This window comes from Lonchura striata, chromosome 1, assembly GCF_046129695.1.
Source record: "Lonchura striata isolate bLonStr1 chromosome 1, bLonStr1.mat, whole genome shotgun sequence".
In the NCBI taxonomy this organism is placed as follows: domain Eukaryota; kingdom Metazoa; phylum Chordata; class Aves; order Passeriformes; family Estrildidae; genus Lonchura; species Lonchura striata.
The window spans coordinates 155,757,459-155,771,889 of record NC_134603.1 but is presented as its reverse complement, the minus strand read 5'-3'; the positions used below and the strand labels follow the sequence as shown (position 1 = coordinate 155,771,889).

At 47.4% G+C, this 14,431-nt stretch overlaps 1 protein-coding gene across 1 annotated transcript; it reads left to right on the top strand.

Moving 5' to 3' along the window:
• Positions 1 to 1,947: 1,947 nt before the first annotated feature.
• On the top strand, positions 1,948 to 14,350 carry MYL3 (myosin light chain 3). Its single transcript, XM_021542236.2, has 6 exons — positions 1,948 to 2,070; positions 7,822 to 7,849; positions 11,935 to 12,084; positions 13,101 to 13,274; positions 14,058 to 14,135; positions 14,322 to 14,350. Exons 1-6 carry the CDS (start codon positions 1,948 to 1,950, stop codon positions 14,348 to 14,350), a joined length of 582 nt encoding a protein of 193 aa, XP_021397911.1.
• Positions 14,351 to 14,431: the final 81 nt, after the last annotated feature.

Below are 14,431 nucleotides of genomic sequence, written 5' to 3'. Positions count from 1 at the left end.
CTGATTTATGGGATTTGGGACAGAAGGGAAATCTGTCTTTCCCAGTTTTTCCGGGCTCCTCTTGTCTGGCAGAGGTGGAGATGACGATCCCGAGCTGCTGCTGAGATCCTGATGGAATCTCAGTGGCCTGATATTTTCCAGGCCTGTTTTCCACTCGGGAATGCGTCCTTCTGGCTTTTTAAATGTGTAAAACCTGTCCCTGTGGCTACAGCCGGTCCCAGATCCCAAATGGATTTTTCACTGGAATTTTGCTGCTCTAAATGAGCAGAATCCAAAATTTCCTGCACGTGTGTTGATCCCAGAAATGTGGATTGAGGAATGAACATGGTGAAATAAATCCTTGGGATTTCTTGGGATCTGTGAAAACTCCCCCAGTTCTCCAGCCACGACTCATTCCAATGTAGGAATTAAAGTGGGAAAAACTTTTCCAGGACATGAAAACAAGGAATTATTCCTGTTATTTTTGTTATTTTTCCCAATCCCTGGGAGTTTTCCAGGCCAGGATGGAATACCCTGGTCTAATGAAAGGTGTCCATTGGATAAATGGGATAAATGGGATAAATGGGATAAATGGGATAAATGGGATAAATGGGATAAATGGGATAAATGATCTTCCAGGAGCCTTCCAACCCAAACCATTCCATTGACCCAGTGATCCCATGCTTCTGTTTCTTCCCAGGGATATCTCCACTGTGCAGTTTGTAGGGATCCCTTCCGATCCCAAAAAACCTTCCTGTCCTAATTCCTAATTTGGGACAGAAAATGGGGAAATGGGAAAGAGAAATCTGCAGGAAAACCTTTCCAGTGGGGCTTTGCATTCTGAAGGAAATCTGGGAAGAGGGGGGATCCAGGAAAAGCAGATGGAGGGGGTTTGGATTGTGAATATCCAGGATGACATCAACAGGAACTCCAAGAGATTTACCAATCAACTGGTATTTATTGGAATTCCAGCCTGGATCCCCTCACAAGTACACTGTGATTTGGTGGGTGGCTACCTTGTTCTGGGTTTTTGGGAAAATACAAATTATCCAAGGAATGTGCAAATGCCCCTGTGTCAAATGATCCTCCTGGTACAGAAAAATGACCTGGAAATGGAAAATACCCTGGAAAAATGACATAAATCTGGGAATTATTCCCTGCATTTTGTTTCGGGGGGAAGCGTTATCCAGTCCAAGTGTGTCTGGGATTAGGAAAGCTCCAAATGGACGCTCTTATCTCAGTCCTTGGGACGGGAATTTGGCACTTGAGTGCCTAAAAAGGCCTGGAAAATCCAGGATGAGGATGCACTTCCAGCGCTGCCCCTTCCCTGTGGGGCTGTGTTCTCCCTGCCCCTGGATGCGTTTTCCTCAAAGCAATCCTGGTTTTTGGGCCCCTTCCCAGGAGAAGGGCAGCGTGTGATCCGAGACGGGAATTCTCCCTGTGCCAGCTGACACGGCGTGGATGCTTGAGCTTCCCTAAAGCTGCATCCTCAGCTCTAAATATAAACCTGGGCTTATCTTTGCGTGACAAAGGCCAGGGGGGCCATCCAGCCTGGAAAAGTGAGCTGGGAATGTCACTCAGGAGCTGGGAATGTCACTCGGGATGGCCCTGGCAAGGACCAAACCCATCGGAGCACCTGGATCGTAACCCAGCCCGCCCCTTGTCCCTGCACAGCAAAAATGTTTGAGCCAGCGCCAGGCTCGGCCTAAACCCCCCAAAATCTCTTTTCCATGGAAGTGTTAATTGGGAACAATGCCGGATCCAAGGGCAGGATCCAAAATAGCCGGGGCCAGTCTTGTCCTTTTATAGCCGTGGCCCCATTGTGAGCGGCGGCATGTGACAGGTCTGGGAGGGACAATGCGGCACTTCCAGAGGGGATAAAGACCCACCCCAGCCCGGGATTTTTCCTGCAGCAGCTCCTCTTTCCTGCCTTTCCCACCCTCTCTGCCTCTCCTTCCCAAATCTGCCATGGCTCCCAAGAAACCCGAGCCTAAGAAGGCCGAGCCTAAGAAGGAAGAGCCTAAACCAGCGCCTAAGCCAGCGGAACCAGAGCCCAAAAAAGAAGTGGAATTTAACCCAGCTTCGGTCAAAGTAGGTGGATTGATGCTGTGGTGGAGATGGATAATGGGAATTATCCTCAAAAATTTACTGGGAATTGGGTGTGTGCCGAAATGTGTATGTCTCTTGAGGGATACACACTGCAAGGATTTCTTTGTGAGGCATTGTCCTTTGGGAATTGTCCTTTGGGGAAAAAAATTGTCCTTTGGGAAAGGGCATTGCCTTTGGCAATTGTTCTTTGGGAATTGTCCTTTGAGGAAAAGAATTGTCCTTTGGGAAAGGGCATTGCCTTTGGGAATTGTTCTTTGGGAATTGTCCTTTGGGGAAAAGAATTGTCCTTTGGGAAAGGGCATTGCCTTTGGGAATTGTCCTTTGGGAAAAGGTATTGCCTTTGGGAATTGTCCTTTGGGAAAGGGTATTGCCTTTGGAAAAAGAAGAGGAGGTTTGCAGGATCTCTTTTTAGTGGGAATTTGGAGCAGACATTCACAGAATCAGGGAATCACAGAATCCTGGAACAGTCTGGAATAGGACAGACCTTAAATCCCATCCCATTCCATAGGCAGGGACACCTTCCACTATCCCAGGGTGATCCAAGCCCTGTCCAAGCTGGCCTTGGACACTCCCAGGGATCCAGGGGCAGCCACAGATTCTCTGGGAATTTCATCTCAGCTCCTCCCCACCTTCCCAGCCAGGAATTCCCAATTCCCAATATCCCACCCATCCCTGCCCTCTGGCAGTGGGAGCCATTCCCTGTGTCCTGTCCCTCCATCCTTGTCCCCAGTCCCTCTCCAGCTCTCCTGGAGCTCCTCCAGGCCCTGGAAGGGGCTCTGAGCTCTCCCTGGATCTTCTCCCTTCTCCAGGTGAACATTCCCAACTGATCCATATCCCCCGATTCTCAAAGAGCAGTTTCTCCTCAGGAAAACATGGGAATTATGTGAGAAAGGGAATAAGTTGCTTTGTCTCATTGATTAAATCCTTCTCCTCCTCCACATGGGACCAATCCCACAGCTCAGGATTCAGGACAAATCCTGGAAGGGAGTTTTCCTGCCTTGAATCCCAAATTCCCTGTAAATCTTTATATATTGGTGAAAAAAACGATGATTTGTAGCATATCAAGAAATCAAGTCCCAAGGAATTCAGTTCTGGGGAAGTTTTGAAGGGAATAACTCCAGAACAATTCCATGACCTTGGGAAAGGGGTTTGTGATGGGATCCAGTTCTCTCCAACAGCTCCGTGCCCGACATTCCAGAGCTGAAAAAGGACAGGGACAAAGGGAATGACTTCCCTTGGAGGCACAGGGAGCTCCAGCCAGGACACCGTGACTTTGTGGGAATATCCACTGGGATTCTGGGACATTGTGGGATCAAGGGCAGCAAGGATGAGTTGTCATTAAAAAAACCCCAAACCCAAAACGGCATCACTCAAAAAAAAAAAAAAAAAAATCTTCATTTTTTAATCAAAACAATTCCATGTTCCACCTAATTTTTTTATCTTGAAAAGAAATTAATTCCTACATTTTAAAAAATTACTCTGCACAATTATTTGGGAAAATTCTTATTTTTCATGTAAATGTTTATTTTTTTCCCCTTTGGCACACTTTGGAATTTCGAAGGTTCCATATGTTATATTATGTAAATTGTAGGGTTCTTTTAGTGCCATTTTGAAGGTGCTTAAAGTCTGTATGGAATTCCCAAATAATAAACAAATCCCAATCCCTGCAGGGAAGATCCCATTCCCAAATCCTGGATCAGGGAAATTGGGAAATACAGAATTGGAGTCTGGGGCATTTTTCCCCCAACTTCATAGAAAAGGGAGAGGATATTTCCTACAGAAATTTTTTTTGGGAATTCTTTAATTTGATCAGGCATGCCCTTGTCTGTCTGTGTAAATTCCTGCTCCATAAATCCAGCTCTGCTGGAGCCCAGAATCCCTTCCCAATGTTTGGAAAAATGCTTTAATGAGGGTTGGAATTCTTCAAACATCCCAATTTCTCCACTGCAGGGTGAAATCCATTCTCATTTCCACAAACTATGGATAAAAAAAGTTGGAAAAGCAACCTTGTATCCAAACAAAATGTTCAAAATCCATCTTTTTTATGGGAATGTCTCAAGTTATTTCTATTTATTCCCAGATTTTATTGGTTGTGTTTGGAATTTTGAGACTTTTTTTTTTAACCACTAAAATGTCTCAAAATCAAAATATTCCTGTGGTAGGGAAAGGTGCTCCTTGTTGGAATTTTCCTGCCTTTCCCAGTCCTGGTAATGATCTCAGGATCTTATTTTGCACCTGGAATTATATTGGATTTTCCCATTTTTTTTTCTCTCACCTTTGGATGCTCCTGGTCTCTTTTTTTTTGGATGCCAGTTCCAGGGGCCTAAATGTGGGATCCATGCCTTACCTAAAGCCATTATCCCAAATTTTTTGAGCTTCTCTCATGCATGTTCCCATTGGATTTGATCCAACGCTTGGAAATTTTCAATATTCCAAAGATTGCCCAAATTTCCAAGAGTGCGTGCAATTGGATGTTGTTTGCAATTCATCCAAATGAGGTTTCGGGGGATTTATTTTCCAGAAGAGTTGGGCTCATTCCTTGGAAAGCATTTTTTTAAGGAAGTGTTTTCCGGGATGATCCCTGAACTCTTTATTTTGAGGAATAAATTGTCCTACAAGGATTTGGTAGCAAAAAAATGTCTTTTCCTTAAACATTTAATTCATTCCCACCTGGAAGCTTTTTAGTAGGGAGGTGCATTTTCCCAGGAATATATTTTGCTTCTGTGAAAAATAATCTGAAAAATGGGATTGATTTATGGTTTTTGAGGACATGGAAAGTGGGAACGGCTCCTACAGCTTTAACCATGGGAAAATGGATAATTGGAATTAAATCCGCAATAATGATCAGGGAGAAAATCTCTGGAAGTTCATCCCTTGGGATGGTGCCAAATTCCTATATCTGGGTGGGCTGAGTCACCCCTGGGAGCCGCTGAGCTGGGATAAAGGGAGATGAGAGGGGAATTTGGGAATTTGGGCGCCAGCATTTCAGTGGCTAAAGTTGGACGAGGTGACGTTGCTCCAGGTCTGGTGACTGGGATAAAAATCCACGTGGAGACAGCTGGGATACGTGAGGGCCTGGAAGAGACACGGTTTTCCGTAGAGAGTTTTCCATGTTTTCCACACTTCCCTGGGGAAAAAGCAGCCAGGAATTATTTTTGGGGGCACACTGGGATCTCAAGGCAGTGTGGAATCTGTTGTCCCTGCAAAGCCCGGCTGGGATACTGGAATGGAAAAGTTTCTTCCCTTTTTATGCATGGAAAGGTGGAAAAGCAGCAGAGGGAAAACCGGGATGGTGGAGCACCAGGAATGGTGAGTCCTGCTGCATTTTCCTGCTCAGCTCCAGAGCTTGGAGCGTTCTACGGGCAGAAGGGCAGCACGTCAGGCTGGGAAAAGGGAAGCTTCTCTTGGGATGAACGGGTTGGTTTTGGGAGAGATGGGTTGAATTGTTCAGTTCAATCCCGCCTCAGGGGTGGGATAATTCCGACTGCCGGGACCCATCAGGAACTGTCTATCCTCAGGAACTTCCAACTCCTGAAACATCAGACTCCTTAAAAATCCAGCTCCAGAACCTGGAGCTCTTCAGTATGTCCCTGGAAATGTCCTGAAAAATAAGCAGGAATGATCTGCCCAAGAGGCACTGGGATAACGGGGTAACAAATAATGGGATAAAGGGATAACAGGAGAACTCTGCATTTATTTCCCAACTCTGGCAGGCACAGCATTCCCAAAATAATCCCTCTCTTACCCGGTCCCTCTTCCAAAGGGGCCAAAAACTTCCCTGTGGAAAATGGTAGAATCCCAGAAGTTTTGGGTTGGAAGGGACCTTAGGGATCATCCCATTCCAGCCCTGCCATGGCAGGGACACCTCCCCTTGTCCCAGGCTGCTCCAAGCCCTGTCCAGCCTGGCCTTGGACATTCCAGGGATCCAGGGACAGCCACAGCTGCTCTGGGAAATCCTTTCCAGTCCTTCCCACTCTCTCAGCCAGGAATTCCTTCCCAGTATCCCATCCATCCCTGCCCTCTGGAATTCTAAGAGCAGACAGAAAATGAGGAAATTATTTTGTGGGGTTTTTATGCAGCAGCAACCTCTGCATGATCTTGACAAAGATTCTGCTTCATATTCCTGTTCCTGAAGTATTTTGCTTTGGAATTAAAGCTGCAATTAAGGGTTGAATTCTGTTTTTACTTCCCTTTCCTTCGGAGGGCTGGAGCTGTTGGAGACTGGATCAATGTTCCTCCCAGGGCACTGGAGGAGATTCTATCCATCATAATTACTGTGGAAAGTGATGGGAAAGGGGATGATGAGAATGTTGTGTATTAATAGGATTAAAAAGGTTTTAGTGGAAGAAAAAACCCCACATGATGATGAAGTCCAAATGTAACCTCAACCCCAGGATCCTGATGGTTTTCCTGGCCTCTTTCCAGCTCCTGCATTTCTGTCTCCTGAAGCTGTGTCCCGAGGGAACAGTAAAAAACCCCCAAAACAACAACAATAAAAACCCCAACCAAACAAACCCCCCTCAAAAAACCTCACAAAAAACCCCAAGCACCCCCAAAACCCCAGCAAAATAAATAAATGAAAAGAAAAAAAAAATCCAACCTCCTCTTCCTCCCAAACTATCCCTGCCATGGCCGAGTGAAACTCCTGCTGCTCATCCCCGGATCCCTCGGTGTCCTGTGAAAAACCAGGAATGTTGTTTCATGCTTGGAAGGGCTCCATTGTCTAAATCCTTCCCCCGGCTCAGCTCCTGACCGCTGGGTGACAACAGATTTATTCATAGGACTGATGTCAGGCTTAGCTGTGCCTGGCTTAGTGCGGAGTGACGGAGTTTATTGGGATGATAAAAAATTCCAGGAGGTTGGAAGTTGTGAATGACATCAGCGGGGCTGAGGGTGGAGTTAATCCCTCCTGGAGCCAGGACAAAACCAGGGAAAGAATCCAGCAGAAGGATCCAGCTGATACCATCAGGTGATGGTTCCCTAAAGCCAGGATTGCTGGAGATGAGGAAAGCTGGAATCATGCTGCTGGAAAGGTTTGGGTTTGGAGGTTGGATATCCTCATGGAATGTCTAGAGTTGCCTCTACATCAGAGCAGGACAAAAATGGGAATTTCTCTGTCTCCCATATGGATTTGGACCAAACTTCACCACTGGGATCCTTGGGGAGAGGGAGGCGTGGATGGGAATGCCCTGGCTTTAAAACCTCCATTCCCAGTGGAAAAAAATGCCAGGAAAACTCAGTTCTTCTGAAGAAGATCCCTTTTGCCGGGATATTTCCCACAACCAAAATCCCTAGGGAAGCCATCCTAGCGTCCTTCCAAGGAAAAGGGGAACGCGGAGTCATGGACTCATTTAGGGTGGGAAAGTCCTCCAAGTTCATCAGAGCCAACAATTAATCCAGCATTACCATCATTGTCCCCAGGTGCCACATCCACATGGATCTTAAATCCCTCCAGGAATGGGGCCTCCAGCTCTGCCATGGGCAGCTGTGCCAGGCCTGCCCAGCCTTTTCTGGGAAGGTTTTTTCCCAATATCCAACCTGAACCTCTCCTGTGACCAAGTATCCAAGGTCAGGCTGGGCAGGGCTTGGCGCAACCCGGGGTAATGGGAGGTGAATCCTTCACGGACCTCCCAAAACCCAGGATCATAAAACTGAGACTAAACCCATTTTGTCTTATCTGAGTAATTTCCCCCCTTCTTATCTGTTTTCTTATCTTGTTTTTGTCTCATCCAGGTGGAATTCAGCCCTGACCAGATTGAAGGTGAGGAAGATTTTTCTCTCCTGGGCTCAGTAAATCCATCCCTGGGAAGTGCTGGGATGAGCAGGGCTGGGATATTGGAATAACTTTGGGAAGGCTGAGCTTTAAATCCTGGCTTTTCTTCCTTTCCTCCTCTAAATCCTTCCCTCCAAAAGAAAAGCAGGGAATTCGTGTCCCATTTCCGAGAGTTGTACCCCCAAACCAGCCCAAATACAGGTTTTTCTTTAGGAAAAACCCATCAGTATCAATATTTTCAAAGGAAAACCCTCAACTCTGCTTCAGATAATTTTTCCTGCCTTCCATCAGAACGTAACGTGTTCCCGCTCTCCCGAATCCAGCAAATAATGCCAGGCATGGAATTTCTTTATCCTTTCAAAGCCAAACATCAGCATCAGTTTCCAAACCCTTTGTCCCAGCACAGGAAACTGATCCCAAAACCTCCTGCCTGAAGTCCTGGGAACGCTGGGACTGCAGCTGTCCCCTTTCTCCTCAAAATCAGCCTGGGCTTTATGGGATAATTGATGGATGGAATCAAACATCTGGCCGGATTTGCCTTTGGTCTTTAAACCCTTGGGAGAGCCCCTAAAAGATGGGATCAGGGAAGGGATTAATTAGAGCAGGGGAAAATCAGTCAGAGAGATGTTTAATTATCACCTCCCTTTGTGTTTCCCTGCTGACCCGAGGAGGATCCAGGGGCCTCAGGAAGATTGGATATTTCCCAATTTGTCAGCTGATCCCAAAGCTGACAAATTCCTTTGGAATTCCCGAAGGAATTCCATCCCTGGTCTATCAGCATCAATCGGGGTTCTGGCAGCTGATTCCCACTGGAGGTGGTGGAGGAGAAACAAGCTGCAGCACCTCAGGGGCTTTTAAACTGCCCAAATTCCTTCTGTTTGCTAAGGAAAATGTTGTGTGGAAAAAAGGATTCCCTGGAAGGATCCATGGGTGTTTTGGTCCCCAAAATGTGGCTCCAGGAGAAGAACTGATGGTCTGGGCTGAAGCTTTGTGGAACACCCCCATTTTTATGTGTCCTGCTGCTCAGCCACGAGCAAAACCTGTCCCTGGTGGCAATGTCTGATTTGAACTCTGGGTTTGGGTCTCTTCAGCTCCCAGAATTGCTGGAAAATGGGAAAAGGAGCTGTGCCAGATGGGCAGAGAGGCAGTAATTAGGAATCTGAAAATATCCAGAGGGTTCCTGGCCAGAGGGAGGGCAAAGTACAATGAGGTGGTTTTGGTGCTTGGATGGGAATTTCATGGAGTCAGCAAATGCAAATGAAAAGATTAAAATAGTAGGGGGGAAAAAACCCAAAACAAACAACCCAAACCCCTGGAAATCTGAGCTGTCAGGAATTTTGCTGGATTGGGAATCTTCAGGAGATGGTGTTCAGCACTTGGTCCCAGGGAGTCAGAGAGTGGTGATGGATGAGGAGCTCAGGAAGGTGGGAATAATCCTCATTTTTCCTCACCCACCTCGGCTGCGAGACCCCCGGGAAAGGAGCTGGGAAGGGTCTCTGCCCCCATTCCACCGTCAGCAAGGAGCCCAGGAAAATCCACGATTGCCCTCTGCTGGAATGAGGGGCTGGAAAGGGATCGGGGCTCTGCCCAGGGACAGGAGGCAAAATCCAGGAGAGAGAGGCAGGGAGAGGGGGAAAGAGAGGAAAGTGGGAAGAGGAAAACAAGGGAATGTTAATTAGTCCCAAATTAGAAGGTTCAGTCTTGTTTGGAAGTGTTGGATGAAGAAGGAAATAAGGAAAATGGGAGTGGAATGATCAAAGTTGAAAGGGAGGGAGAAAGAAGGAGAGGAAAATCCAGCAAAAGTCAAAGAAGGAAGGACAGAGGGAAAGAAGCCAAGGAGGAGAAAGAAAAAAGAGGGAGCTGGAATGAAGAGAGGGGTTTGGGGAAGATGGAGAAAATCTGGGGTGCAGAGTGTGTGGCTGAATGAATCAGGATTTATGGAAAAGAGGAAAATATCCTGGAGTTTGGAAACGTGGGAGGGAAATAAAGGTGGAAAAGCAACATCAGCACAAGAGCCAGATCCAGGGATTTAAAGCCAAAGGGATTTTTGGGCTCAGCTGTGGATGGTGCACTGGGAAGTCAAGGATAACAGTGAAGTTAGAGGATTAAGGATAAAGTTAAAGGATAAAGGATGAAGTTAAAGGATAAAGGATAAAATTAAAGGATAAAAGATGAAGTTAAAGGATGAAGGATGAAGTTAAAGGCTAACAGTAAAGGATAAGAGCCTGTTACTGCTGCTCCCTGGGATCCTCCTCTGACCCTGCAGTTCCAGCAGGGAAAGAAAAGCCTGAGGAACTGGAGTTCCTGGGGAAGTTTGGATCCTGCATGAGAACCATGGAATCATTCTATTTGGAAAAGATCCTTATGGAAAGATTCCTGATGGAAAAGATCAGTGGCTGGGACAATTGATCCCAACCCTTACCCACTCACTGGCAATGCCTTCAAGCACCACATCCACATGAAATCAGTGGTGGAAAGGAGAACCTCTCCCATGGGAATGCTCGGAGGAAGTCGTGAGGGACTCCACTGAGGGAGATGGGAAACCTCTGAAGGGAAAGGTTACAGCCCCACACCACAGATCCGGCCTGTTCCTATTCCCGAGGGAATATGACACCCTGTTTTCTGGATCCAGCCCTGGAGGCACCTCTGGGGTGCTGTGTCCAGCTCTGGATCCTCAGCGCAGCAGGGACAGGAGCTCCTGGAGCTGAGGAAGGGCCTGGAACATCTCGGTGCCCAGGAAAGGCTGAGGGAGCTGGGGCTGCTCAGCCTGGAGAGAGCCCCAGTGAGAGGGGCCTGAGCCCTGGGTGTCCCTGGGTGTACCTGGGTGTACCTGGGTATCTCTGAGTGTCCCAGGTTGTTCACTGGGTGTCCCTGTCTGTCCCTGGGTGTCCCTGGTTGTCCTGGATGTTCACTGGGTGTCCTTGGATGTTCACTGGGTGTCCCTGGGTGTCCCTGTTTGTCCCTGAGTGTCCCTGGCTGTCCCTGGGTGTTCATTGGGTGTCCCTGCTGGTTGTCCCTGGATGTTCACTGGCTGTCCCTGCGTGTCCCTGTGTGTCCCTGGATGTTCACTGGCTGTCCCTGGATGTTCACTGGGTGTCCCTGGTTGTCCCTGGATGTTCACTGGCTGTCCCTGGATGTTCACTGGGTGTCCCTGGCTGTCCCTGGATGTTCACTGGCTGTCCCTGGATGTTCACTGGCTGTCCCTGTGTGTCCCTGGATGTTCACTGGCTGTCCCTGGCTGTCCCTGTGTGCAGGGAGGGTCAGAGCAAGGCCAGGCTGTGCTCCAGGGCCCAGCAATGGCACCAGAGGAATGGGCAGGGACTGATCCCAGGAATTCCCCCGGCACAGGAGGCAGAACTTCTGCCCTGGGCAGTGCCCAGCCCTGAGCAGAGACCAGACAGGCTGTGGGGTCTCCCTCACCGGGGATATTCCAGAGCTGCCAGGATGTAATCCTGAGCCCTGTGCTCTGGGATGGCCCTGCTGGAGCACGGAGGTGCCACCAACTGTCCCACTCTGGTCCCTTCCAACCCAACCCATCCTGGAATTCTGGGACAAGGTTTCCCAGACACCTTCACCCTTCCCCACCAATACACAGCTTGCTGGGTGATAATCCCACTGTTTTTTCCTGGCATAGCTCACTCCCAGCTCCTAGGGGTGCTCCTGGAGCTCCGGGCACTGGGTCAGTGCTCTCCAAGTATCCAGTGTTTGATCCAAGATCCGCTTCTCCCATCAGCAGAGCTGCTGTTGAATCCTGGGCATTCCTGAGTCCTCCTGAGCAGCTGGAAAGCTCCCAAGGCCAGTGATTTCTCCTGTTTTCCACAGTTTCTGAAGTTAACTGAGATGGAAATACCACGGGAGAAGCATTTGACCTCTCCGATCCCATTCCCCTGGTGGAACCGGAAAACGCAGGGAAGGAGGAACACAAACACCAGAGATAACAAAGCTCATCCAAATTTTTCCCAAACCACAAAATGAAACGGTCAGGGCAGTCAGCGAGGGAAAGGTTTCGGTTGGGTTTATCTTTTATCCCAGGGAGCACGGAATGAATTTCTCCTGACCTTTTTCCCTTCCAGAATTTAAGGAAGCGTTTTCCCTTTTCGACCGGACCCCCAAGTCGGAGATGAAGATCACCTACGCCCAATGTGGAGACGTCCTGAGGGCTTTGGGGCAGAACCCGACCCAGGCTGAGGTCATGAAATTGCTTGGCAGGCCCAAACCTGAAGGTTGGTGGCCTCCCCTGTCTGTTTTGGGAACGGGCACTCCTAGAATAATTCCTGGAGAAGGTGAGGTCTCCCTGTTCTAAGTGCAGAGTAACTCAGGATATGGAGCAGCCTCTGAAATTGCCAGCAGAAAGGGAAGGGAAAATTGGTCTGGAAGTCAAGATAATTGTCCCAGATTGAGGGGGATTAATTAATTTAACAGCCCTGGGCATCAATGTGCTTTAAAATGACAAATTTTTTGCCTTTAAAAATTGCGTTAATGGAGGAATTCATGTGTTTTTCCTAAAAAACACTGGTTATTTCCAACACATCCAGAGAAACAAAGGGATAACCTGGATGTAAAGACATGGATTGTTCCACAAAAGATGGGAGGGAAGGCCTGTAATGATTGCAGTGATGTCCTTCTGTATTCCATATTGCCGTGTTCTTCTCCCTTTCAATCCAACCTTTATCACCGCAGTTCTCCCCTCATGGTGGATATTCCACAGTTAATTCCCAGCTCTCCCAGAATTCCCACAAACTTCCATTTCCAAGCTCTTTTCCCTTTTATCCAACATATATAATCACACATTTCCAAGCTCTTTTCCCTTTTATCCAACATTTATCATCACAGATCTTCCATCCCATGGTGCGTATCCCATGGTCAATTCCCAACTCTCCCAGAAACCAACAAATCTTCCATTCCCTCACTCTTTTCTCTCTCAACCTGGAACTCATCACCGCGGTCCTGCCCTCATGGTGGATATTCCATGGTTAATTCCCAGCTCTCCCAGAATCCCCACAAACTTCCATTTCCAGGATCTTTGCTCCTCTTATCCAACATTCATCCCCACAGTTCTGCTCTCACGGTGGATATTCCATGTTTATTCCCAACTCTCTCAGCACCCTTCCAAACTTTCATTCCCATTATCTTCTCTCCCGTTACCCAACATTTACCACCACAGTTTTGCCCTCACGGTGGATATCCCATGGCTATTCCCAACTCATTCCCAAACTTCCATTTCCCCTGTGTTTTCCAGAGATGAATTCCAAGATGATCGACTTCGAGACCTTCCTGCCCATGCTCCAGCACATTGCCAAGACCAAGGACACGGGAACCTACGAGGATTTCGTGGAAGGGCTCCGGGTGTTCGACAAGGAGGGGAACGGGACGGTCATGGGAGCCGAGCTCCGCCACGTCCTGGCCACGCTGGGTGAGGAAAACTTCCCTTGGGAATTTCCACCCCTGCCTTTCTCCCTCCCTCTTTCCCCTTCATGTTTAAATATCTCATTCCCATCACCATAAAATGATTCCAGAATTTCCAACCCCACCTATTCCTGTGTTTTTTTCCCCATTTTTCTGTGCTTCCAGCCCTCCCTTCTCCTCTCCCTCACTCCTTCCTCTTGTGTTGGATTTCTCTCAATAAATATTAAATTTCCATAAATCACCCAACATTACCAATCCCAACGATTGCCTTGGTTTGTCTCTGTTCTGCTTCACCAGAATGAAGCCTTACAAACCAATAGGCATCAAATATTTAAATAATAAAATTAGATTTAGTTAAATCCATCATGCATACCAAAGATCCCAAATCTGACTTTGGAATCTTCCAGAACCTCCAATTCAGAGGGGAACTGAGTTTTCACTGAGAGTTTTTTTCATCAGGGCTTGGTTAAAACTGGCTCAAACCTTCAAGATTTGGCACTTAGACCAAGCTTATTCTTAGGAAAATGGGTTGTGCCCATAATATCCTGTAGCTTTCCGTATTTTTCCTGTCTTTCTGGATTTTGGATCAAATTTACTCTCAAATTTGGGTCAAGTTTGGAATTTGGATCAAGTTTGCAACTCCAAAAAGAGCTTTTCTCATGGTCAGCACTCCAAACTCCCCCCAGGAGAAATGTCCCCCTCTTCTTTCTCACTCCCATTTGTCTTCTTCAGGAGCTTCCTAAATTCCTAAACCGGGGATTTTGATCCAGGGATTTTGTTTTCCATGCAGGGGAGAGGCTGACTGAGGAGGAAGTGGATAAATTGATGGCTGGGCAGGAAGATGCCAATGGCTGCATCAACTACGAAGGTGGGTGGGGCCCTGAAAGCTTTCTTAAAATATTTCCAAGAAAGTTTAAATCCATGGAAAATCTGGGGCAAAATTTCCAAATTCTAGACAATTCTGAGTCTGTAACTCTTCTGATAAACCCCATCTATGAAAGGTTAATTATGTTTTCCATATGATAACTGATCCTTCTTTCCCTCTTTTTTCCAGCTTTTGTGAAACACATCATGGCTAACTGAGCCCAGGTGAGTCTCCTCTGCCCTTCTCCTGGATTTCCAAATCCTCATTCCTTCAGGATTGACTGGAAACCTCCAAGAAAA

Coding starts and splice junctions, on each gene's coding strand:
- MYL3 (XM_021542236.2), top strand. CDS start 1,948: ATGGCTCCCAAGAAACCCGAGCCTAAGAAGGCCGAGCCTAAGAAGGAA. Junction 2,071..7,821: donor TTAACCCAGCTTCGGTCAAA/GTAGGTGGATTG, acceptor TGTCTCATCCAG/GTGGAATTCAGCCCTGACCA. Junction 13,275..14,057: donor CCACGTCCTGGCCACGCTGG/GTGAGGAAAACT, acceptor TTTTCCATGCAG/GGGAGAGGCTGACTGAGGAG.